At 46.7% G+C, this 23,255-nt stretch overlaps 1 protein-coding gene across 2 annotated transcripts; it reads left to right on the top strand.

Annotated features, from left to right (window-relative positions):
* The first annotated feature begins 1,535 nt into the window (after positions 1–1,535).
* Positions 1,536–22,992, top strand: LOC123994586 (tetraspanin-12-like). 2 transcript variants are annotated; one of them, XM_046297364.1, is made up of 9 exons: positions 1,536–1,746; positions 2,019–2,222; positions 2,311–2,451; positions 2,900–2,982; positions 3,561–3,696; positions 8,025–8,090; positions 17,589–17,696; positions 17,899–18,042; positions 21,671–22,992. In XM_046297364.1, the coding sequence occupies exons 3-9, from the start codon at positions 2,386–2,388 to the stop codon at positions 22,001–22,003; spliced, it is 936 nt and encodes a 311-aa protein (XP_046153320.1). In that variant the 5' UTR covers positions 1,536–1,746; positions 2,019–2,222; positions 2,311–2,385; the 3' UTR covers positions 22,004–22,992. The 2 variants fall into 2 exon arrangements, with proteins under 2 accessions (XP_046153320.1, XP_046153319.1); XM_046297363.1 differs by having other exon boundaries at positions 1,536–2,222.
* The last annotated feature ends 263 nt before the right edge of the window (positions 22,993–23,255 follow it).

The raw sequence follows: 23,255 nt of genomic DNA, 5'->3' as shown, positions 1-23,255 counted from the left end.
TTTTAAAAATTTTATTCAGACTAACACAACATGTGAAAAGGGTCAAGGGGTGTGAATACTTTCTGGAGGCACTGTAGGTCTATAGTAGGGATTCATGAGCATTTTGTTTGGTCTGTTCATCCAAAACAATGACAATCCATAGGTTACCATGTCCCCACAAGAATAGACGCACGAGAAGCTAGTCATTCGCCAATCTTTTTGTGCACCTTCATTCACTCTCTCACCCCCTTCTCCAGTCTCTCGCACTTGGTATCCTCTCAATAACAAACTTTATTCTATTCTCCTCATGATCTCTCTCAACCCGACCCTCCATTACAAGCGCTAAACCATCCATCCCATGCACCAAACACTGTCTCACTCCTCTCTCAATTCTCCCAACCCCCCGTTCACCATTTCCATCCCATCCCACCCTCACCCCCTCTAATTGTCACATGAGATGACGCTGGAGAGACGAAGCAGGTACAGGGAGTCAAACATTTAATAAAGAACGGACATGGAACGAGACAGGAACAGCGTCAGCAGACTAGTAACACAGACAAAAAAACAATTCATGCAGAAGTGGGGAACAGAGCTGTGGAACTGACAAATATAGGGGAGGTAACAACAGGTGATGAGTGAGTCCAGGTGAGACCAATATCGCTGATGCGCGTGACGAGGGAAGGCAGGTGCGCATAATGGATGATAGGAGTACGTGATGCAGGGCAGTCTGGGGGGGGGGGGGGGGGGGGCAGACGTGACACTAATCCTCTCATATCTCATTGCCTCCAATGGATTGGCACACTGAAGACCACCCAAACAAGTCTATGCTGTGATGTAATTTCCTTTAATCTATTGAGTCAACATTATTGCTATCAGGGAACACAAGATACAATGTCAAATTATTTAATTTGAGTCTATTTTGTTGTGTGCATCTCTAACAATAAAGCTTTTCAATGCTGATCAATCCCATTTGGTTCATGGCCAGACTGTGGACATTAAAAACAGACCAAAAGACAATAAATTAAGATAACAATGCCTGCCGACCTGAGTCTATTGCTACTCTTTTTACTTGTTGATTATGTAGCCTAAGGAGTAACTCATTCCTTCCCCTTTTTCATTCATGTGTTTTCTTAGAATGAGCTCAGAATCGTCAGGGACAGAGATAGACTAACCAATAATCGGATTATCTAATGAAAGCTTTAAATGGCTGAGATATGGTCAGTGTTTCATAACTGAAGGATTGACACCTTTATTAATACACTAAATCATCAAGAATGTGTATCAAGAAGAGTATGCGATGGGCTTATGTAATGTCATCCCACAGAGAATATAATAGAATAGAACAGAATAGAACAGAACAGAACACTACAGAATAGAATAGAATAGCCATGCACATCTGTGGGAAAGGGGTGACACTTATTACAGCATTATTGTTGCTTACTCTAGTGAAGTTCCATGATGAAGTCCCATCCCACATTTACTCCAGACAATAATAGTCTCTCTAAATGTGACCTCTTGACCTATGTATGCTATATGTCGGAGTCGGAAAGCTGTCCACATTCCATCCCCCCCTAAAGACCCATAGCTCTGCTGTTGCTGCTGCTGCTGTTGTTGCTCCTGCATTGCAATCAGACGAAACGCTAGGACCCCGCGGACAACCTCTTTGGATGACACAGAACAAACTGCGAGTTGAGTTTTAGCCACTCAAACATGGAAAAGTTGAACTGACAGCGCAGAACTAACTCGGCACTTTGAATTGGACGATAGGTAGGCTAGGCCTATCATACCGCCACCCGGGAATGTTTTTTGTGGAGAGATCGATTTTGGGAATCAGTGTCTACGTGCGCAACTGAAGTTTTAAATTATTTGTTTTGATTTAGACTGCTGTGCAATAGTATGATTTTTAGTGTTTGACGTTTGCTCTGGGAGTCAGAGGAGTGCTGAACATTAATAATTTAACCAAATGGATTATGTTCATTTGGCGCAAAAGCCCTTATAAGAAGTTGTTTTGTTGTAATGTTCTGGATATGTTTTCGCAGTATACCTTGCTAAGTGAGTGATGATTGATTTGCATATGTCAGCACCGCTGAGCGCTCATCCACACACTCCATCATTCCTGGACTGGGGAAAGTAAGAAACCACCTGTTGTGAATGCTTTCTGGAACTTACCACGGATCTACGGCGGCTGCTAAAACAAGACATTGGAAAGTTGCGCGCAGAACGCACAGCGACATGTAAACCCGGTATGTCTTACACGGAACACTGAGAACTCGTTTTGTATTCATGGGACAGACTAATGATCCCAATTGAATTGATTTATATTCCTTTTAGTTAATGATGTTGCCATGGTGGCGTGGGTTAGGATGAGGAGTCCTGTCTTGGCCACCGATTGCTGTTGCGCTCAGAATGGCTCGCGAGGACGCGGTGAGGTGCCTGCGCTGCCTGCTCTACGCTATCAATTTACTCTTCTGGGTAAGAGAAGCGGAGACCCCCAACAGGTGGCTGCGTTGTGCTACACATGCTACACAATGCGTACAACTTCATCCCCCCCTCTCATCCATCCACCTCAATGCGTGTCTCCAAGGCGCAGAAAAACAAATGAGCAATTTGCATCCCAAGAATGTTTGGCATTCTAGTGCATGCTATTTATAGGCCATTATATTTGATAAGTGCTCCAGGGTTGTTGTAGTGGATTATGCCAGTGTTGAACACATGGCAAAATCCCCCTAGGCAACATTTTGTTGCCATACCAAGTCCCTGGATTATATTTCACTGCCAGAAGCATTTTCAGACAAAACATATGTTGAGTGGAAGTGTTTACTGTAGGCCTACTTGATAAAACTGCAATGGTATGTGTGTGTCTGTGTGTAATCTGTGTGTCTGTGTGTTCTCTCTCTCTCTATGTGTTCAACTCCCTCAGCTCATGTCGATATGTGTCCTGGGGGTGGCTGCTTGGCTCAGGGACTACCTGAACACTGTACTCACCTTGGCGGCCCACACCAGGTGAGTGATATGGATCTCAATGTTGACACCTCTCAGTGGGCAGTGGGCAGGTACTGGGAGGGACAGGAGGGAGATAACAGGGAGAAAGTGGGAGAGGAAGATAATTAGCATATATGAGCTGGAGCAGTAAATAAGAAGAGGATGAGAAGAGAGGAGGAAGACGAGGAGAGAGAGAGAGAGGAGGAAGGAGACTGATAAAGAGCGGAGGGCTGTTGGATAATAGATCTCACTTCCTCAATAAATTCCCTCAACTCATACCTGGCAACCTTTCCACAAATCATCAACGGCATAACTTTTTTAATTCAACAGTTTCTCATCACCTAGACCTGTCCACAGATCACCATCTCACCCCTCACTGGCCCCTGACAGTAACTGCTGCGGTAGAGGATTCCTACATTCCTACGGAGTGTAATCACTATTTACTGCTGGCTGCTGTATTCATAAATAATAATGCAACAGGCCACACAGGGAGAGAGAGGGGGAGAGAAGAGGGAGGGAGAGCAATAGCAGGATGGATAGATAAATAAACAAAAAGTCTGCCAAGTTACCCCCCCCTCTCCCCCTCTCTCTATCTGTAGGCTGGAGGAAGCAGCAGTTCTCACGTATTCTCCGGCTGTCCATCCCGTCATCATTGCAGTGTGTTGTTTTCTTATCATTGTGGCCATGGTGGGCTACTGCGGCACACTGAAATGCAACCTTCTACTCCTGTCCTGGGTACGTGTCTGAATGAAATGAATGTGTGTTTGCGTGTGAGTGTGTGTGTGTGTGCGGAAACTGGGATGAGCTCGGTTTAGTTGGAGAAGCGGGTTGTAATTGCTGCAGATCTCTGTCAGGTCTTCTTTAGCTATCAGTGTTAGTTACACATTTATACAACCTTGAAATACATACACGCAAGCACACACACACACACACACACACACACACACACACACACACACACACACACACACACACACACACACACACACACACACACACACACACACACACACACACACACACACACACACACACACACACACACACACACTAACACTAGCCACCCCTATCTATCGTCATGTGCTATTGTCCCCATCATCTGTAACAGCCTGATGTCTTATACATCTCAATAAAGTCATAAACCCTGGAACAGGCCTGTAAATTCAGGCAACAGCCACACAGTCGCGTAGTTCCACCGTTCATACACCGGAGGGAGATGCAACGAGAATTCCCCCCTCGATTTTACAGCCGTTACTCATCCGATGCAGCGCCACAATGGTCATTCATCATCCCGTAAGCGTGTTGCGCCGCGTCTTGTGTTGGCGAACGCCCCCTCTGAGCGAACGAGGGCCTGGTGCAGGGAAGTTGCCGGTGTGTTGCGAAATGGCGCTCCCGTGGATAAGTACAGCTGTAAAACTATTCACCGCTGCTGCTGTCGGAGCCTGCCTGAGTAATGGTACCCTGGGCAATGATGGATGTCCAGAGAGAAGGAGGGGGAGGGAGGGAGAGAGAGAGAGACACACAGAGAGAGACACAGAGAGAGACACACAGAGAGAGACACACAGAGAGACAGAGAGAGAGACAGAGAGAGAGACAGAGAGAGAGACAGAGAGAGAGACAGAGAGAGAGACACAGAGAGAGAGACAGAGAGAGAGAGAGAGAGAAAGAGAGACAGAGAGAGAGAGAGACAGAGAGAGAGAGAGAGAGAGAGAGACACACAGAGAGAGAGACACAGAGAGAGAGAGACACACAGAGAGAGAGAGAGACACACACAGAGAGAGACACACAGAGAGAGAGAGAGACACAGAGAGAGAGAGAGAGAGACACACAGAGAGAGAGAGAGAGAAGAGAGAGAGAGAGAGAGAGAGAGAGAGAGAGAGAGAGAGAGAGGAGAGAGAGAGAGAGAGAGAGAGAGAGAGAGAGAGAGAGAGAGAGAGAGAGAGAGAGAGAGAGAGAGAGAGAGAGAGAGAGAGAGAGAGAGAGAGAGAGAGAGAGATGGACAGATAAGGGTGTGATTATCTCAATCACTCACCACTGTCAGTGCAGGACAAGAAAAAGAGAGAATGAAAGAGAAACAGGGATAATAGAAAGGAGGTAAAGAGGTGGATTGAGTCAGAGCAGGTGAAGGGGAAGGAGAGAGAAACCCACTGAGGTACAGAAAAGAGAGAGAGACAACCCCCAAAAAATCAATTTCCATCCAACCATGCATGCAGATGACTAAACAATGTATCATCTCTGTGCTTACAGAGCATGTGCTACGGAGCATTACTTTACTACACATGTGTTGTATACATAACATGTATTCCCATACAGAAGAAATTGTGGCAGCACAACTCACTATTTCCATTGACCAATTATGTCATGCATACAAAAACTATAAGAGGGCAGGTACATCATTACTCATATAGATTGGAAGGGCAGGACATCGGAAAGGGTGGGGTGGCGCCTGTTTTGTGGCTCTATCTCCCAGGTGTGCTGTGTCCAGAGACAGAGAGGGAGGGGCTTCCTGTGTCCGTCTCTCCCCGACCAAAGTGGCTGGATTCTGGGTCTCCCTCACGCTTCGTCCACCCCTCCATTGGGACTTCATTCATCCCTCTCTCCTTGCAACTCTGCCCTGGCATTCCTGTGTGTTCGCTGGCGCACTGCGGAGACAATATTATCTCGGTTGAGAGGGACAATGGGTAACGCTATCCCACCCGTCTTTGCCCACTCATGGAGAGGTGGCTGAAAGGGGTGAGTGGCGCTTGGGTTACCCACATGCCCATTCACCAGCTGGGGCGTCCCCCACCGCCCCGACTCTGCTCTCTCTACCTGAATACCCCCCCCCTTCTCCCTTCAGTCATAGCTGTGGTGGGCAATTGATGGTGCCTGGCTTTAAGCTCAGTTACAACCTTTATATGTTATAGGTAGTTCTGTTGTGGACTAAGCTAGTGAAAAGCGTCAAAGCGTCCATTTAGGGACTCTAAGCAGTTGTTGGGATGTTTGTAGATGTTTATATGCGTGCAGTGGTGCGTTGTGGGATATTGGGGGTATGTTAGGGACGACTGCATGATCTTAAGTTAATCTGAGAAGCTGTTTCAGCGAACACGTAGAAAGGTCGCTTAAAAATAGTCCCTCCTTAAAGACGCCAAACAAATCCCCCCTTAGCCTAAACTTATACCTCTCCCCCTCTCACTCTTCTGTTCCTCCACCTCTCTTTCCCCGTCGTCCCTCTCTCGACCTTGTATACGTGTTAATTGAGTATCAGCGAGGGAAGGGAAATATGCTGTAAGTCTCTCTACACAGGAGGAAATCCATTCCTGGAAGCCTTGACATTCCATTCAAACAATTGCAACCCTCCTCTAACCTCATTGTGTGTGTGTGTGTGTGTGTGTGTGTGTGTGTGTGTGTGTGTGTGTGTGTGTGTGTGTGTGTGTGTGTGTGTGTGTGTGTGTGTGTGTGTGTGTGTGTGTGTGTGTGTGTGTGTGTGTGTGTGTGTGTGTGTGTGTGTGTGTGTGTGTGTGTGAAAGAGAGAGCTTCCTGCCTGAAATGAAATGTGTGAAACATAAAGACACATCTCTGTGAGAAAGGGAATACACTGAGTGCACAAATTAAGAACACCTTCCTAAACTCCCCTTTTCCCTCAATTCGTTGGGACATGGACTCTACAAGGTGTTGAAAGCGTTCCACACGGCTGCTGGCCCATGTTGACTCTGATGCTTCCCAAAGTTGTGTCAAATTGGCTGGATGTCCTTTGAGTGGTGCACCATTCTTCATACACACATGAAACTGTTGAGCGTGAAAAACCCAGCAGCATTGCAGTTTTTGGCCACCCTTAAACCAGTGCACTTGGCACCGACTACCATACCCTGTTCAAAGACACTTAAATATTTTGTCATTCGTCCTCTGAATGGTACACATACTCAATCCATGTTTCAATTGTCTCAAGGCTTAAAAATCCTTCTTTAACCCGTCTCCTCCCCTTCGTCTACACTGATGGAAGTGGATTTAACAAGTGACATCAATAAGGTATCAAAGCTTTCACCTGGATTCACCTGGTCCGTCTATGTCATGGAAAGAGCAGGTGTTCTTAATGTTTTGTACACTCAGTGTATATTAAAGCTAGAAGGGGTCAAGGGAAGTTTCATATTCTCTTCACACCTGGAAACCGTCCTTGTAGAATGGTGAAGTATTGAAGTACTGATTGTGTATGTTTGGTATATGCGTGAAGGAGTGTGTTAGAGGGGGGTTCGAAGGGTGAAAAGGTCACACAGAGAGAAGAAGACAGGGGAGATGTTTTTGAGTGGTGAGATGAGGTGTGTGAGTGTGTGTCTGTGTTGTTTGGGACTGGCCTGCTCTGAATGGAGTGTAGCACTAACAAAGGCGAGGCAGAGCCATCTGTCTGCCAATAATATTTACACTCCAAACAAACAGGCTGTCAGACATACCCTGTACCACTAACATGCCCCCAATAGAATAGCTGACACACGCATCACTCTTCATAAGACCTGTGTGTGTGTTTGTCTGGTGTGTGTGTGTGTCTGTGTGTGTGTGTTTGCACAGTTGTGTTTACATGAAAGTCTGAATGATTGAACATTTTAATGTTTTTTGTTTATGTGAAATTGTGGAAATAGGTGTGTGTGTCTGTGTGTGTAATGTGTGTCAGTGTGTATGTGCGTGTATGTGACATGAGTGGAACAGGCGTCTGGAGATTGAAGAACATAACATCACTACTCATTGTGTGTGAAAGTACTTTCTCCCACCATCCACCATGACGATCAATCACTCAGACAAGACACTACACAGTACATCTCTGTCTAGCCTCAACACTAACATTCTCTCTCTCTCTCTCTCTCTCTCTCTCTCTCTCTCTCTCTCTCTCTCTCTCTCTCTCTCTCTCTCTCTCTCTCTCTCTCTCTCTCTCTCTCTCTCTCTCTCTCTCTCTCTCTCTCTCTCTCTCTCTCTCTCTCTCTCTCTCTCTCTCTCTCTCTCTCTCTCTCTCTCTCTCTCTCTCTCTCTCTCTCTCTCTCTCTCTCTCTCTCTCTCTCTCTCTCTCTCTCTCTCTCTCTCTCTCTCTCTCTCAGTACTTTGGCAGTCTGTTGGTGATCTTCTGTGTAGAGTTGGCCAGTGGGGTGTGGACGTATGATGAGGTGAGTGCGGCACTGATTCTATATGCTGTATCTCTATGCTTTAGCTCTATGTGCAGCTCTATGTGTGGGGGCTGTCCTTATAGGCCTGTCTGTATTTTGTTCTGTGCTATGAATAAACATAAATGCCAGTCATGTTCTGCTCTGCTCAGAGAGCTCGCCTCTTCCTCTGCTTACTTGGGCTACCCAATAAACAACATGGCCAGTGCAGGGCACAGGCCAACGAGCACAGGCCAACGAGCACAGGCCAACGAGCACAGGCCAACGAGCACAGGGAAATGGTAATGGTGCTATATATAAACAACCAAAAAATCTAACTAAAAGAAACGTCCAACGTCTCAAAATTCCACAATGTCCCTAAAGTGTTGTTGGGTGAAACCAGGTTCCACTGCATTTTTTTTCATTGTTCCCCTAACCTAATCAGGGACTGATTTAGATCTGGGTCACCAGATGGGTGCAATTAATGATCAGGTAAAACAGAAAACCAGCAGGCTCTGGACCTCATAGGGTAAGAGTTGAATACCCCTGAGATAGGATATAATTGTGTCCCCCGTTCCCTCGTTCCCCTCCCTCCCCCTGCCTCCTCTCTCCACCTCCCTCCCCCTCCCTCCCCCTGCCTCCTCTCTCCCTTCTGCTCAGGGTGTGGGTGTTTGAACACAATGGGCAGGGCTCTCTATTACAATGGGTTCTCCCCTACAGGGCTGCCCCTCCCCTGGTCCAGGGGCTTATCTCTCCACCATGAAAGAGCCCACAGTGGCTTTGATGTCCCATCACAGTAGGTGGGACTCGCTCCAACCGCGCAGGTGTGTTTGTGTCCGTGTGTGTGCAGCACCTGGTCACTGGCTAGAGCAGTGTGTATGGCAAACTGAGAAAGGTGTGTGTGTGTGTTTGGTACTTGGCTACAAGCCTGAGGATGTGTGTGTGTGTTTAGCACTAGTACCTAGCCTTTGAGTCCACAGTGCCACCTGCCTCCCTTAGTGTGACATACCTGCCATGCCACAGGGGGGTTGTGGGTATTGTAGTCTTTGTCCCTTGTCCTTTATCAGAACCCTGATAGGGTAGAACCAAGGTAGCACCAACCTGGCCTCAGGGTAATTCTGGGTAACCTGGGTCATATTATGCTTCTCACAATCTCATTACAAGACTAGAGGAGAGAGGGATAAAGATTGAAGGAGGAGGTGAGGGAGGCCCAAGGGTGTGTTAGGTGGAGGTTTTATTGGAGAGGAGAGTAGAGGGGGATAAGTTATGCATGCTAAGTGTGTCAGACTGTGGGTCTGCGGAACAGCTCTAGTCTGGTTCCCCAGAGCCCAGACAGGGGTAATTGTTTAGACAACAAGCTGTTGTCAACCTCAGCAACTACATACCGGAGTGTTGGAGGCCTGGGAAACACTAGAGGAGAGAGTCCGAAGGTGCGTGTTTGAAAATAGTTGAGGCATATATAACTAGGCTTGAAACAGTACGGTTTCATGGCTTTCTGTTGAGTGTCTTGTGGCAATACATGAACTGTACAGGAAGTTGAACTGAAATATATAGCTGAACTGAATGTAACTGTACTGAGTGAAATTGAGTTTAGGGCTGACCCCATTTATTACCATAGAGAGCCCTTATTTTCTATGGTAGTGTAGGTCAGGGTGTGACTGGGGGGGCTTTCTAGTTATGATTTTCTATGTGGGGTTCTAGTTTAGTTTTTCTACGTTGGTGTTCGGTATGATTCCCAATTAGAGGCAGCTGGCTATCCTTGTCTCTAATTAGGGATCATATTTTAGTAGCATTTTTTCCACCTGTGTTTTATGGGATATTGTTTTGAGTTAGTGCACGTAGCACCGCTGTCGTCACGGTTCGTTGTTTGTTTGTTTCATTCTTTCTTTGTTGTTTTGTGCGTTTTCAAATAAATATTATGTAGAAACCATATCGTGCTGCAGTTTGGTCCGATAATTATTCCAGCAAACGTGACAGGATGGTACAGTCCATCACTCTAAGACATGTGCTACTGAAAGTATATTAAGTAGGAACAATGGTGCAACTCTAATAATAATAATATAATTTTGTAACAGATTCGGGTTCTCCCTTGTTGGATAGTGGTCGCTGTTCCCGGTTCTGAAACACGTCAGTGTGCTGTTGTCGCTATGTGCATAATAGCAAAGTTAACCAGCATATTGGTGTTGAGAACAATGTGGCGGAGGCAGAGAAAACACCCTTTGCCTTAATTGTCTAAGAAAAGTGAGGAGAGAGGAAATCACAACATAATTAGGTCTATAATCAATAATAAGCTTTATAAAGCATCCATATATATTTACAAAAAGAATACAGATCCTGCTTATATTGCCTGTTTAAGTGTCTGGTTCATAGCATACTAATTCTGTGAGCACCAAGCCTTCGTGAGCACCAACCACAACATGTCGGTTAAATCATTTCACAAATTCGGCTGTTTAATCTTTGCTATGCTGTAATAAAGGCTTTACACTTTTTATCTCATTAAAACCGCCTCTCTGGTATTAGTAATTATTTATTTAGTGTTGTTTACACTGTTCCAAATGATCAGACAAATTATATTTATAATAATTATGATAACCCCCCTTTTTTCCATGATCTCATTATTGTTGGTATTACTATTATTGCTATGATCATTGTTAGTATTATAATAAGTAATGTCATTATCATCAGTAGGCTTAGTATAGCAGCCTTGTATAACCTCCATCGAGCTGCAGGCCTAAGAGCGCATCCTGTTAGGACTTGATACCGTAAAGTACTTTGGCCTATATTTCAATACTTATATAAGCTATAGTACTGTATCAATCAATCAATCATTCATTCGTTCATGTCATCACACTGCATATGAGTCATTCATGATTTGAAATGCACTCAAGCATTGAATACTTAACTTTGAATACTTAGCATAAACAATAAATAAACGGTTCCATTTTGGAAATTACAACAGACTCTCTGTTATGCTTATAATTTATTGAGTGTAGTTTACATTGTTCCAAACGGTCAGAGAAATTATATTGTAATCTAACAGCTCCTGTTTGGCACATAAAATATGCACACAGAGCTTGCTCCTTACCATCTTTTTCTTGATCTCCAGTATTTTCCACAACTAATTTATTCCACACATTTTTTACCTCCTGAGCAACCAGTTAACATTCCCCCGTTTCGAGTTGATTTGTCACCTTCTTTGCATCCATTTAGCTGTCACACGTGTTACGGTGTTCAGAGTTTGCTATAGCCAATTTATTGGTGTGATAACGATATGCTATAGGTCATAATGGTCACGTGAATGCGATGCATTCATGTGTCACGTAAAGAGAGCAAGGGTTGAGAGAATAGAGACTGTTTTTCCTAAACAAATGAGGGATTTCGGTAACAGAACTTTTCAGTCAGATAAGGCTGGAATTATGTTGCAGCTTCAGCAACACGGACAGCGCGATAAACACTGTTGATGTTATGTGGTGGTCCTGCAGCAGGGAGAGACAACCAGTGTTTGTCACTCTTTTTGATTTTATACAGCTCAGAAAGTCTGAGCCCAGCCCGGCACACTCAAATACATTGAGGTTGGACTCCCTCTAGTCATTTGTGTGTCTTAATTATTTCATTTAACAGTGCGCTTAAAGCATCAGACAAGCTCACTGCATATACAGTGCATTTGGAAAGTATTCAGACCCCTTGAGTTTTTCCACATTTTGTTACATTACAGCCTTATTCTAAAATTGATTACATTTTGTTGTTTCAATGATCTACACACAACACCCCATAATGACAAAGCAAAAAACGTTTTTTTGAAATATTTGCAAATGTATTTAAAAAAAAGCTGATATCACATTTACATAAGTATTCAGACTGTTTACCCAGTACTTGTTGAAGTACCGTTGGCAGTGATTACAATCTTGAGTCTTTTGGGTATAATGCTACAAGCTTGGCACACTTGCATTTGGGGAGTTTCTCCCATTCTTCTCTGCAGATCCTCTACAGCTCTGTCACGTTGGATGGGGAGTGTCGCTGCACAGAGGGGATGGTGCAGGTTTTCATCAAGAATGTCTCTATACTTTGCTCCATTCATCTTTCCCTAGATTGTGACTACAGTAGTCTCCAGTCCCAGCCGCTGGAAAACATCTCCACAGCATGATGTTGCCACCACCATGCTTCACCGTAGGGATGATGCCAGGTTTCCCCCAGACGTGACGCTTAGCATTCAGGCCAAAGAGTTCAATCTTGGTTTCATCAGACCAGAGAATTTTGTTTCTGATGGTCTGAGAGTCCTTTAGGTGCCTTTTCAGAAAGTTCCAGCAGGCTGTCATGTGCCTTGTACTGAGGAGTGTGGCCACTCTTCCATAAAGGCCTGATTTGTGGAAGTGGTATAAAGAACTTAAGTAAAAATACTTTAAAGTAGTACTTTAAGAAGTGTTTTGGGGTATCTGTACTTTACTTTACTATTTATATTTTTGGCAACTTTTACATTAACTTCACAACATTCCTAAAGAAATGTGTATACTTTCTCCTTACATTTTCCCTGACACTCAAAAGTAGTACTAACTTTTGAATGTTTAGCAGGACAGAAATTGTCCAATTCACACTTTTAAAAGAGAAAATCCCTGGTCATCCCTACTGCATCTGATCTGGCGGACTCATTAAACACAAATGCTTCATTTTGGAAATGAGTGTTGGAGAGTGCCCCTGTGTAACGGTTTTCTTCCGGGGAAAGAGAGGCGGACCAAAATGCAGCGTGGTTAGTTTTGTACATCTTTAATAAAGATGAAAGTACAACGATCTACAAAACAAGAACTGTGAAAAAACCAAAACAGTCCTATCATGCGATACGCATGTTCCAGTTTAGCGTCGCTGAGCCGGAGGTCTCAAAATGGACCCCGAGAATCCTCAGGGCCCCCTCACAGAGAGATAACCCCCCAGGCACATCCGTTCTACCGCGCCATCTTCCGAAAAACTTGACGGAAGACTTTGCATGGTTCAGAACTGCTCCCGATGATCGGGTGAAATCCCCAAAGATGGCAAGGGACCTTGTCAGGCACGAGTCCTTGCACAAGAGCAAGGAAGTGTCGTCGGCGTACTGCGTCATCTTAACACGCAGCCCACCACTTCCAGGGATCAGCAAACCTTCCACCCCTGTGTCTGCCCTAATGGCAGCCCCCAGAGGCTCCATGTACAGAACGAAGAGGAGAGCCGAGAGTGGGCACCCCTGCCTGACCCCAGACGAGAGGTCAAAAACGTCACCCAAGTGACTATTTACACTAACTCGGCACCCCGCTCCGACATATAATGTACGAATCCATCCTATAAACTTCTCCCCAAATCCTAATCGACCTAACACTCTGAATAAAAAGGATCTATTCACGCGATCGAAGGCTTTCGCCTGATCTAGTGCTGCTACCATTAAAGGGAGACCTCTATCTTCAACCCAAGCGATGGAGTCCCTGATTAACTGTAGTTTCCATCTAATCGAGCGGCCCTCTACCCCGCACGTCTGATCCCCATGAACGACGTAGGGAAGGGCTGTGCGCAACTGGTCTGCTAAAACCTTTGCAAGTAGCTTGTAATCTACACACAGCATGGTCAACGGCCGCCAGTTGCCAAGGTCTGTTACTTCCCCCTTCTTATATAAAAGTGACAGCACACCAACAGCCATTGATCCCCCCGGGACCCCCGTCTCAAGGATGGCCTTCAAGACTTCGAGGACCACTGGTCCAAGTATACCCCAAAACTTGAGATAAAACTCAGCCGGCAGCCCATCCATCCCAGGCACGTTCCCTTTTCCCATCATCCTAAGAGCGCTCTCAACCTCTTCTAGTGAGATCTGGGCCTCCATCACTTCTCTAATGTCCTCCGGCAACCGACTGGACAAGTGTTCTAAAAACACATTTCCCTGCTCCACATCTATTTCCCTTTCCTTAAATAAACCTTGGAAATGATCAGTTGTCACCCTGACCATATCCTCTGGTTCTCTAACTATACTACCATTTTCTTCCCTAACACCATGCATTACCTTCCTACTCTGTCTTGCCCTAACCAACTTAAAGAACATAGCAGAACAAGTCTCATTATGTTCTAGAAAGCCACTATGCGCACGCTCAAGGAAAGCTCGAGCCTTCCGCTCCTGCAACTCCCTGAGCTGCGCCTTTAGGGTTGCGGATCTCTCCCAGTCAAACGACCCGCCGAGGTTGCCTGCCTCGTATTCGAGTTCAATTAACCTCTGGATACGATCCACCTCCCTCCTCTCCTCCCTTTTTTTCCTCTTGCAATACCCTATTATAAAAGCCCTAATCCTCACCTTAACTAATTCCCACCACTATAACACCCCCTCGCACATGGACCGGAGGCCCTCAAGCCTCCAAAAGAAACCATAAAACCCGTCAACAAAAGCCTGCTCCTCCAGCACATCCCGATCTAGCTTCCAGTACCCCCTACCAAAGAGGCAGACTGGCGACCCCACCTGCAGGAGCACCCCATCGTGATCCGAAAAGAAAACAGGCAACAGCCGCCCAGACAACTTACCCAAAGACCTGGGTACAAAAATATAGTCGAGCCTCCGCTCAACCCCCCTGGAGTTGCGCCGTGTAGGACCGTCCATTTTCGGAGTAGTGTGCAGACCACCATCTACCAGACCATGGCAAGCCATTAGCCTGGCAATGGCGCCCGCACTGCTATCCCCCCCTCTTCCTAAATCTGTATTAAAATCCCCCCCATATCACTAATTTCCTATTTGTGACCCACAGGGGCGTCAGACAGTCCACCATCTCCCTCCTGTCTGCCACCACCTGTGGCCCATACACCACCACTAATCTAAATTTACAATCCCTTATCGTGACATCCACCCCTATAACCCTCCCCTGCATTACCACAAAAGAATCCTCCACTTTTACCTCCCTGTGCCCACACAAAATCCCTACCTCCGATGAGTGCACCCCCCCAACACCCCAAACCGACTCCCCCTTGTCCCACTCCCTCTTAAACCTACTAACATCCCCTCCATCCCTCAGGTGAACCTCCTGTAAAAAAACAAAAATCAAACCCCACACCCTCCAAATAACTAAAAACCGCCCTCCTCTTAACAAAATCCCTTAAACCCCTTACATTTAAACTAACAAAAGTAAAATTAGACTCCATGAAAAAATAAAAACATATAATACACTCAAATTCTAAACCCAGACAGAAAAAAAACAAACAGGAGACTCACCCGATGCTCCCCTGCTCCATATCTACCGGTGAGAACACCATCCGTAATCCCGACATCCCCCCCCTCTTCCTCCATCACACCATCCCAGGATGCAGGAATAGTGTTTGGCTCCGGGGTGCCCTGCACCCTGGGTCTACCCCCAAAATCCATCCCCTCCCCAGTGTTGCAGCTGGTTTGGAAAAAAATTGGGGAGGCTGAGTCCCCAAACAAAAAACTCCCCACCTCCTCTTGTACCCAGTCCTGAGTCTTGTTAGGTGTGTCCCCACCCAACAGAAGTTGAGGGCCTGGGGAAACCAGCAGCAACCCAGAGGTTTCTCCCGCCCCCATCACTCTCTTGGCCATCCCCTCCCCCTCAATGTCGGCCAATCGCCCCCTCCTCTTCATACTCTTCTTTGGTGATGGCGGCAGTGGAGATTACCACCCTCCCCCCACCAGCTCCTCCACCATACCCCTCATCTCTTCCACCAGGGCACTTTCCCCCCCCAGTCCACTTGCTCTTCCACCGTCTCCTTCTCCACCACGCCTCCCTCGCTTTCTTCTCTCTCATGCTCCTCCACTCGGTTGCCTTATTCCGCCGATTTTCCTGGTTCTCCTACTCCCGTGCCTTCAGTTTCCTTCTCTCTTCCATCCGCCGCTTCTGGCTCCTCCTCCTTCCTTGTGGCCTTCCCCTCTGGACCTGTACTCTGGTCATGAGGCGTGCTTCCTTCCCCGCCTCTTCTTCCCCCATCCCCCGCTCCTGCTCCCCCCCCAGCCGCAGATGCATATGACCTCTGACGGGCTGGGCACCCCCGCCACAGGTGTGCTGATGAGCCACACCCATGGCACGTCTTAGGCTTGTCACAATCTCTCGCCTCGTGATCCTCAGATGCACAAAATCTGCATTTTCTTGTACTGCACGAGGCGAATATGTGACCGTAGGCCATACAGCGCCTGCAAAATGGGGGCCGACGTGCATAAAACAACGTCCCCCCTGTCAGCCCCTAGGGAGAACATAGCAGGAGGATGGAGGTAGCCACCATGTCCCCTTGGGTCCTCTCTGAGGAGGGCCTGGAAGCCTCTCCTCCCATTCCAAAACCCAAGGGAGTCATTGAGGTGCCTTGCTGAGGAGACGTTATCCATGTATCTCCCCAGAAAAGCCCTCACCTCTTCGTCCTTAACCTAAGGGTTGTAAATGTTGACAGTTACAACCCTAAAGTTATTCTTCGCCAGGCTTGTTATATCGTAGTGGCACATCGGCCTCTCACCTCCCACTGCTCTTGCCCTTCTCAGGATATCATCGTGTTTTTCCTCTGTATATAGTGCCATGTCGTATGCTCCCTCCAACGAGTTGCCTTGGAAACAAAACACGTCCTTCACCGTCAGATTTAGAATCCCCATCAATATTATCCTTCCAAAAGCTTCCCGTCCTAAAGGCTCCAACTCCTTTTCCTTCCAAGCAAACCGAATCGTGTTGGCCAGCCCAATCCCAGGGACCGACCGTGTAGATGTATTTAGCACCATCTCCGCAAGGAGAATGGCGCTCGTTCTCTTCTTCCAAAACAAGTAAAAAAGAAAAACCAAATTGACCGAGCCTATCTGGTGAAAACTACAAAGAGACAGGAACAATCACCCACAAGAGACCTAAAGAATATGGCTGCCTAAATATGGTTCCCAATCAGAGACAACGATAAACACCTGCCTCTGATTGAGAACCACTCTAGGCAACCATAGACTTACCTAGAGTACTACTCTAACCACAATCCCTTAACTACAAACAACCCCAGACAAAACAAACCACATAAATCCCCATGTCACACCCTGGCCTCACCAAAATACTAACGAAAACACAGAATACTAAGGCCAGGGCGTGACATCCTGGCTATCCGTAAATTTAAAAAAAAAGAAAACAAGAAAATCGTGCCCGGCTGGTTTGCTTCATATAAGGAATTTGAAATAACTTATACTTTTATTTTTTATACTTAAGTATCATAATTTTATATACATTTACAAAAAAATCTAAAAACCTGTTTCCACTTTGTCATTATGAGGTATTGTTTGTAGATTGATAAGAAGAAAAAAAAACATTATTTAATCCATCTTTAGAATAAGGCTGTAATGTAACAAAATGTGGAAAATGTAAAGGGGTCTGAATTATTTTTGAATGCACCGTAGTTGATTTAATTAAAACACATAGGATTTGCCTATATATGGAAAAATACACATTTGAAAATTTTGACCAATTGATTGGTCGAAAGAACATACGACTCTCGGTCGACCAAGATTTTTCTTAGTCGGGGACAGCCTTAATGGAGTTACACTGTTATTTTCTGTCCAAGCCCTCAGTTCAGAGGTCAGATATGATCAGTCTGAAGTCCAGGATGCCCAACTATGGCCTGCAGCGTTACCAGTGGCTAACACACACCTGGAACACCTTCCAGACTGAGGTGAGAGGTCACTACTCCAGAGGTCACACACATCTACACAAACAGTTAGTGGTTTTATATCATAACCCAAGAGCAACATTTTAATAAGATATTACATGTATTTATTAGAGGTTGTTAGTGTTTTAGTGCTTGAACATGCAAGATTGCTAGTTATAAAGGGTTGCTAATGTAAGTAAACTTTCTTTGACTGTGTGTTCCCCAGTTTAAGTGCTGCGGGGTCATCTACTTCACCGATTGGCTGGAGATGACAGAGATGGAATGGCCACCAGACTCCTGCTGCTCCAATCAGTATCCAGGATGTGCTCGCCACGCCCATTACCGTGACCTCAGTGACCTTCACCAAGAGGTGAGTGTCCCCAGGAGTGCCCTAGTGACCCTCTGACCTTATAGTAAGTGTTAGGTTGTGGCTTGACCTCTGGTGAACTGTTCACCTACTGAACCCTCTGACCCCACCCCGAAAAGAGTTAGGATCATTACAGGTGATCATTACGGCTCTCTGTAGCCCCAGGTGGATCTTCCAATTGCCAATGATGTACCTTCCCCTGTGACATCATCAGAAAGGGACACACAGGCTTACATATTCCCATTCGCCAAATGAGTAAACCTGTTAGTTCAGAATAATCAGAAACAATAACAAGAAACTTTTTGAAATAGGTTACTTACATTCTAAATGGAGAGGAGATGATTTTCTTGGAGTTGGAGTTTTCCACTTAATACTTTCACAACAACCTGTTTCCAATGGGATGTCTATTTGCAGCCTGAAATGACCTGCCGTGTTCAATGGTGGAGAGAAATCCATACAACTCAATTAGAGCCAATCACAGGCTTGATAGCATAGTGTGCCTTCTGGCTGCCGCGGTTGCCAGATTGTTGAGACAGAGTGCAGCTATTACGCCTCATCAAGCCCATCAGGGGACAAGGTATGCCGTGGTCAGGGGCTGAGGGGAACACACAAACAAAGTCTAGTAGGGGGTGAGTTACGACAAACAATGCCAGCTAGCCTGCCAGTAGGATACAGAGAGAATACAAAGCAAACTCACCGTAGAGTCTCTCTCTCTATTTCTATTTTAATAACTCACCTTTCTCTCACACACCCACACAAACACACAGGCAGGCATGCAGGCGTGCAGGCAGGCAGGTAGGTAGGCAGGCAAACAGACAGGCAAACAGGCAGGCAGGCAAACAGAAAGGCAGGCAGGTAGGCAAGCAAGCAGGCAGGTAGGTAGGCAGGTAGGTAGGCAAACAGGCAGGCATGCAGGCAGGTAGGCAGGTAGGCAGGCAAGCAGGCAGGCAGGTAAACAGACAGGCAGGTAGGCAGGCAGTAGGGCAGGCAAACAGGCAGTCATGCAGGTAGGCAACAGGCAGTCATGCCGGCAAGCAGGCAGGTAGGGCCGCACACACTCAGTCTTCTTTCCTCAGAAGGAAACACCCTCATCTCCCCATCTCCAGCTCAACCACTGTCCTGGTCTAACCCCAAACCATCCCTGTCCCCTATCCCATCTACAGCTCAGTCACTGTCCTGATCTAACCCCAAACCAACTCTGTCCCCTATCCCATCTACAGCTCAACCACTGTCCTGGTCTAACCCCAAACCATCCCTGTCCCATCTACAGCTCAACCACTGTCCTGGTCTAACCCCAAACCATCCCTGTCCCCTATCCCATCTACAGCTCAACCACTGTCCTGGTCTAACCCTAAACCATCCCTGTCCCCTATCCCATCTACAGCTCAACCACTGTCCTGGTCTAACCCCAAACCATCCCTGTCCCCTATCCCATCTACAGCTCAACCACTGTCCTGGTCTAACCCCAAACCATCCCTGTCCCCTATCCCATCTATAGCTCAACCACTGTCCTGGTCTAACCCCAAACCATCCCTGTCCCCTATCCCATCTACAGCTCAACCACTGTCCTGGTCTAACCCCAAACCAACCCTGTCCCCTATCCCATCTACAGCTCAACCACTGTCCTGGTCTAACCCCAAACCATCCCTGTCCCCTATCCCATCTACAGCTCAACCACTGTCCTGGTCTAACCCCAAACCATTCCTGTCCCCTATCCCATCTACAGCTCAACCACTGTCCTGGTCTAACCCCAAACCAACCCTGTCCCCTATCCCATCTACAGCTCAACCACTGTCCTGGTCTAACCCCAAACCAACCCTGTCCCCTATCCCATCTACAGCTCAAACACTGTCCTGGTCTAACCCCAAACCATCCCTGTCCCCTATCCCATCTACAGCTCAACCACTGTCCTGGTCTAACCCCAAACCATTCCTGTCCTTTATCCCATGTCTGACCACCTCCATCTCAACATGTCTGTCTGCTGTTTTTAGTCAACACTGTTAACCCCCTAGCCTTAGCAACAGTTCCCCTCCCCATGGTCCAGGCCAAGTGGTGTGTCTCTAACAGGGTTCTAGCAGGCCCAGTGTGCCCGGTGCAGACTGCCAGGCTGCCCATTGTCACCTGGGTGAGAAATGCTGGGTGACATGGTGTTCCTGCCTGACATACACGTACAGGGGCTTCCAAGTGGTGCTGTGGTCTAAGATGCTTCATCTCAGGTGTCACTACAGACAACCTGGTTCAAATCCAGACTGTATCACAACCGGCCATGATTGGTAGTCCCATAGGACGGCGCACAATTGGCCCAGTGTCATCCAAGTTTGGCCGGTGTAGACCATCGTTGTAAATAATAAATAAAAATACACACCTGGACTGGCTTGCCTGGGAAAGATGGAGGTAGAGGGTGGAGAAAGGGGAGGTTGTGACACTGGAAAAAGAGAGGGAAATGGGGGTGGGGGAAAGGGAGGAGGAGGTAAAGAGAGTGCCGATACAGGAAAAGGGGAAGAGAGAGGCTACTAATTGTGTTAAATGTCAACTCTGAGAGGTTCTTATGAAATGTGTGCTGCTGCTACGCCTCACTAAGTAGAACCAGGCATACAGAGGGACAAAGAGATGCTGTGTGTAGTGAGGATGAGTCAGTCTGTAGAGGAGGGAGTCAGGAGGGAGTCAGTCAGTAGAGGAGGGAGTCAGGAGGGAGTCAGTCAGTAGAGGAGGGAGTCAGGAGGGAGTCAGTCAGTAGAGGAGGGAGTCAGGAGGGAGTCAGTCAGTAGAGGAGGGAGTCAGTCAGTAGAGGAGGGAGTCAGGAGGGAGTCAGTCAGTAGAGGAGGGAGTCAAGGGGAATGTATGGAGTATCCTTTCTATCTCCTGTCTGTTTTCACTCTCTTTCTTTGTCACATCTCTCTCCCCCCACGTTTACTACCCTTTCTCCTTTCCTCCCACTGTTCTCCCACATCTCTCTCTCTCTCTCTCTCTCTCTCTCTCTCTCTCTCTCTCTGGCAGCAGTAAGGTGTAGAGTAGATCTGGTATGTAGCAGCCCGAGAGTGAATATCCCCCAGTCAGGAAGTAATAGACTGGCCTTTCTACACCTCCACTACTATTCCCTCTCTGTCCACACTTCTCAACCACCTTCCTCTCTTCCCCTACATCTCTCTTTCTCCCACTCTCTCCCCCTCTGTTTCTTTCTCTCCGTGTACATGTCATCCATGTGATAGGATGAGGGAGCGTTTTCATTTTGTTCCTACAGCAGATGTACAGCTCACAGACTTAGTATGGGAGGTCTGCCCCTGGCAAGACAGACAGACTCAAACATTGAAACAACATGAATATGACATAAATGTAACATTAATATAACATGGATCAAACGTATGCCATATTTCAACATGAAAAAGCTTCAACTCTTAAAATGACAAGCCCTTATTGTGTTCCTCTGTCTGTCTGTCTGTCTGTCTGTCTGTCTGTCTGTCTGTCTGTCTGTCTGTCTGTCTGTCTGTCTGTCTGTCTGTCTGTCTGTCTGTCTGTCTGTCTGTCTGTCTGTCTGTCTGTCTGTCTGTCTGTCTGTCTGTCTGTCTGTCTGTCTGTCTGTCTGTCTGTCTGTCTGTCTGTCTGTCTGTCTGTCTGTCTGTGTGTAATACAGGGCTGCGGGCCGAAGATCTACAGTTTCATCCGGGGGACTAAGCAACTGCAGGTGCTGCGGTTCCTGGGTGTGTCTATAGGAGTGGCCCAGATTCTGGCCATGACCCTGACCCTAACCCTGCTCTGGGCCCTCTACTACGACCGCAAGCCCCCTGAGCCCACCCCGCCCGAACCCCCCACAGGAACCGACCCTGGACCTCTAACCATCATCCACCCACCCCAAGGAGAGGCTCCTAAATCGGGTATCACTCGCCCGGCTGAGGCCTGGTCCAATACTGCGACCACATCTAACGGACATGGACACACCCAGTTTGAGATGGAGACACTGTCCTAGAGGGGGGGTGGGGGGGGATACACTGTCCACCCATCTGCCCCTCACACCACCGCTCACCCCTACTTCACAGACACTGGAAGAGGGAAAGAATAAGGGGATGAGAAGAAAGTGTGAGACTGGATAGGGGGAGCGAGGGGGGAGAGAAAAACGAGGGTAGGAGACATGAGAGAGATTGGGCACAGTTGCAGGAGAGTGAATACCCCCCATATCCCCCCTCTCTTTCCCGTTGGACAACATGACAATGACATACTGGACTGTGGCACTTTGCAGGACTATTTTGTCACAGCTGGGATTGGAAATTGTCAGAGAAACGAAATAAGTATAAGCCGAGGCTTGCTCCTTTAGTGTCACCACTATCCGGTAGTGAGGAGGGGAGGGAATCGTTGTAGTTTTCCCAACTTCCCTCCTCCTCATTGGGAATGTTTGGGAATATCACCACTAGCACTGACTGGATGAAACCTGTTCAGCAAAGACTGCTGTAAGGACATGTCAACTCTTCATCTCACTCAAAACACACCGAACCAAGGAAATGGAGTTTATCTGGATATTTGGAAATATCATGTCTTAATTTGACAGACCTGTTGGAATCCACAAGAACGACTCAGCCATATTAATGAGTGTTTGTGCAGCAGTCAGAGTGTATTATCGTTGTCTACTATAAACGGAACATGATATTGGCTATTTATCTCTGGCTCTGTGAGAATAATGCATTTCAGCTCAAACAATAATCTGTGCATTTAATCATTTCAGAGGGGTTGTGAAATATACTGTGTGTTTGCTAAGGAATAATAACACAACCAAGTGTTTGTTCTCTGATACAGATCACTGTCAGCATGACACTCTTAGGGATGAAAAATAAAATGTTCTTTCATCGCCACACAAAACAAATCAAATGTATTTATATAGCCCTTCGTACATCAGCTAATATCTCAACGTGCTGTACAGAAACCCAGCCTAAAACCCCAAACAGCAAGCAATGCAGGTGTAGAAGCACGGTGGCTAGGAAAAACTCCCTAGAAAGGTCCAAACCTAGGAAGAAACCTAGAGAGGAACCAGGCTATGAGGGGTGGCCAGTCCTCTTCTGGCTGCGCCGGGTGGAGATTATAACAGAACATGGCCAAGATGTTCAAATGTTCATAAATGACCAGCATGGTCAAATAATAATAATCACAGTAGTTGTTGAGGGTGCAGCAAGTCAGCACCACAGTACGTATCATACATTTGAAGTGAACAGAATTCATTCTGGGAGAAC

Source organism: Oncorhynchus gorbuscha, linkage group LG14 (assembly GCF_021184085.1).
Source record: "Oncorhynchus gorbuscha isolate QuinsamMale2020 ecotype Even-year linkage group LG14, OgorEven_v1.0, whole genome shotgun sequence".
Taxonomy (NCBI): domain Eukaryota; kingdom Metazoa; phylum Chordata; class Actinopteri; order Salmoniformes; family Salmonidae; genus Oncorhynchus; species Oncorhynchus gorbuscha.
This window is presented reverse-complemented; position numbering and strand designations above follow the sequence as displayed.

What these genes read in the sequence shown, in the direction of transcription:
- LOC123994586 (XM_046297364.1), top strand. Translation starts at nt 2,386, where the DNA reads ATGGCTCGCGAGGACGCGGTGAGGTGCCTGCGCTGCCTGCTCTACGCT. An exon ending in CTATCAATTTACTCTTCTGG is followed by an intron (nt 2,452 to 2,899) that starts GTAAGAGAAGCG and finishes CAACTCCCTCAG; the next exon opens with CTCATGTCGATATGTGTCCT. An exon ending in GGGTGTGGACGTATGATGAG is followed by an intron (nt 8,091 to 17,588) that starts GTGAGTGCGGCA and finishes TTTCTGTCCAAG; the next exon opens with CCCTCAGTTCAGAGGTCAGA.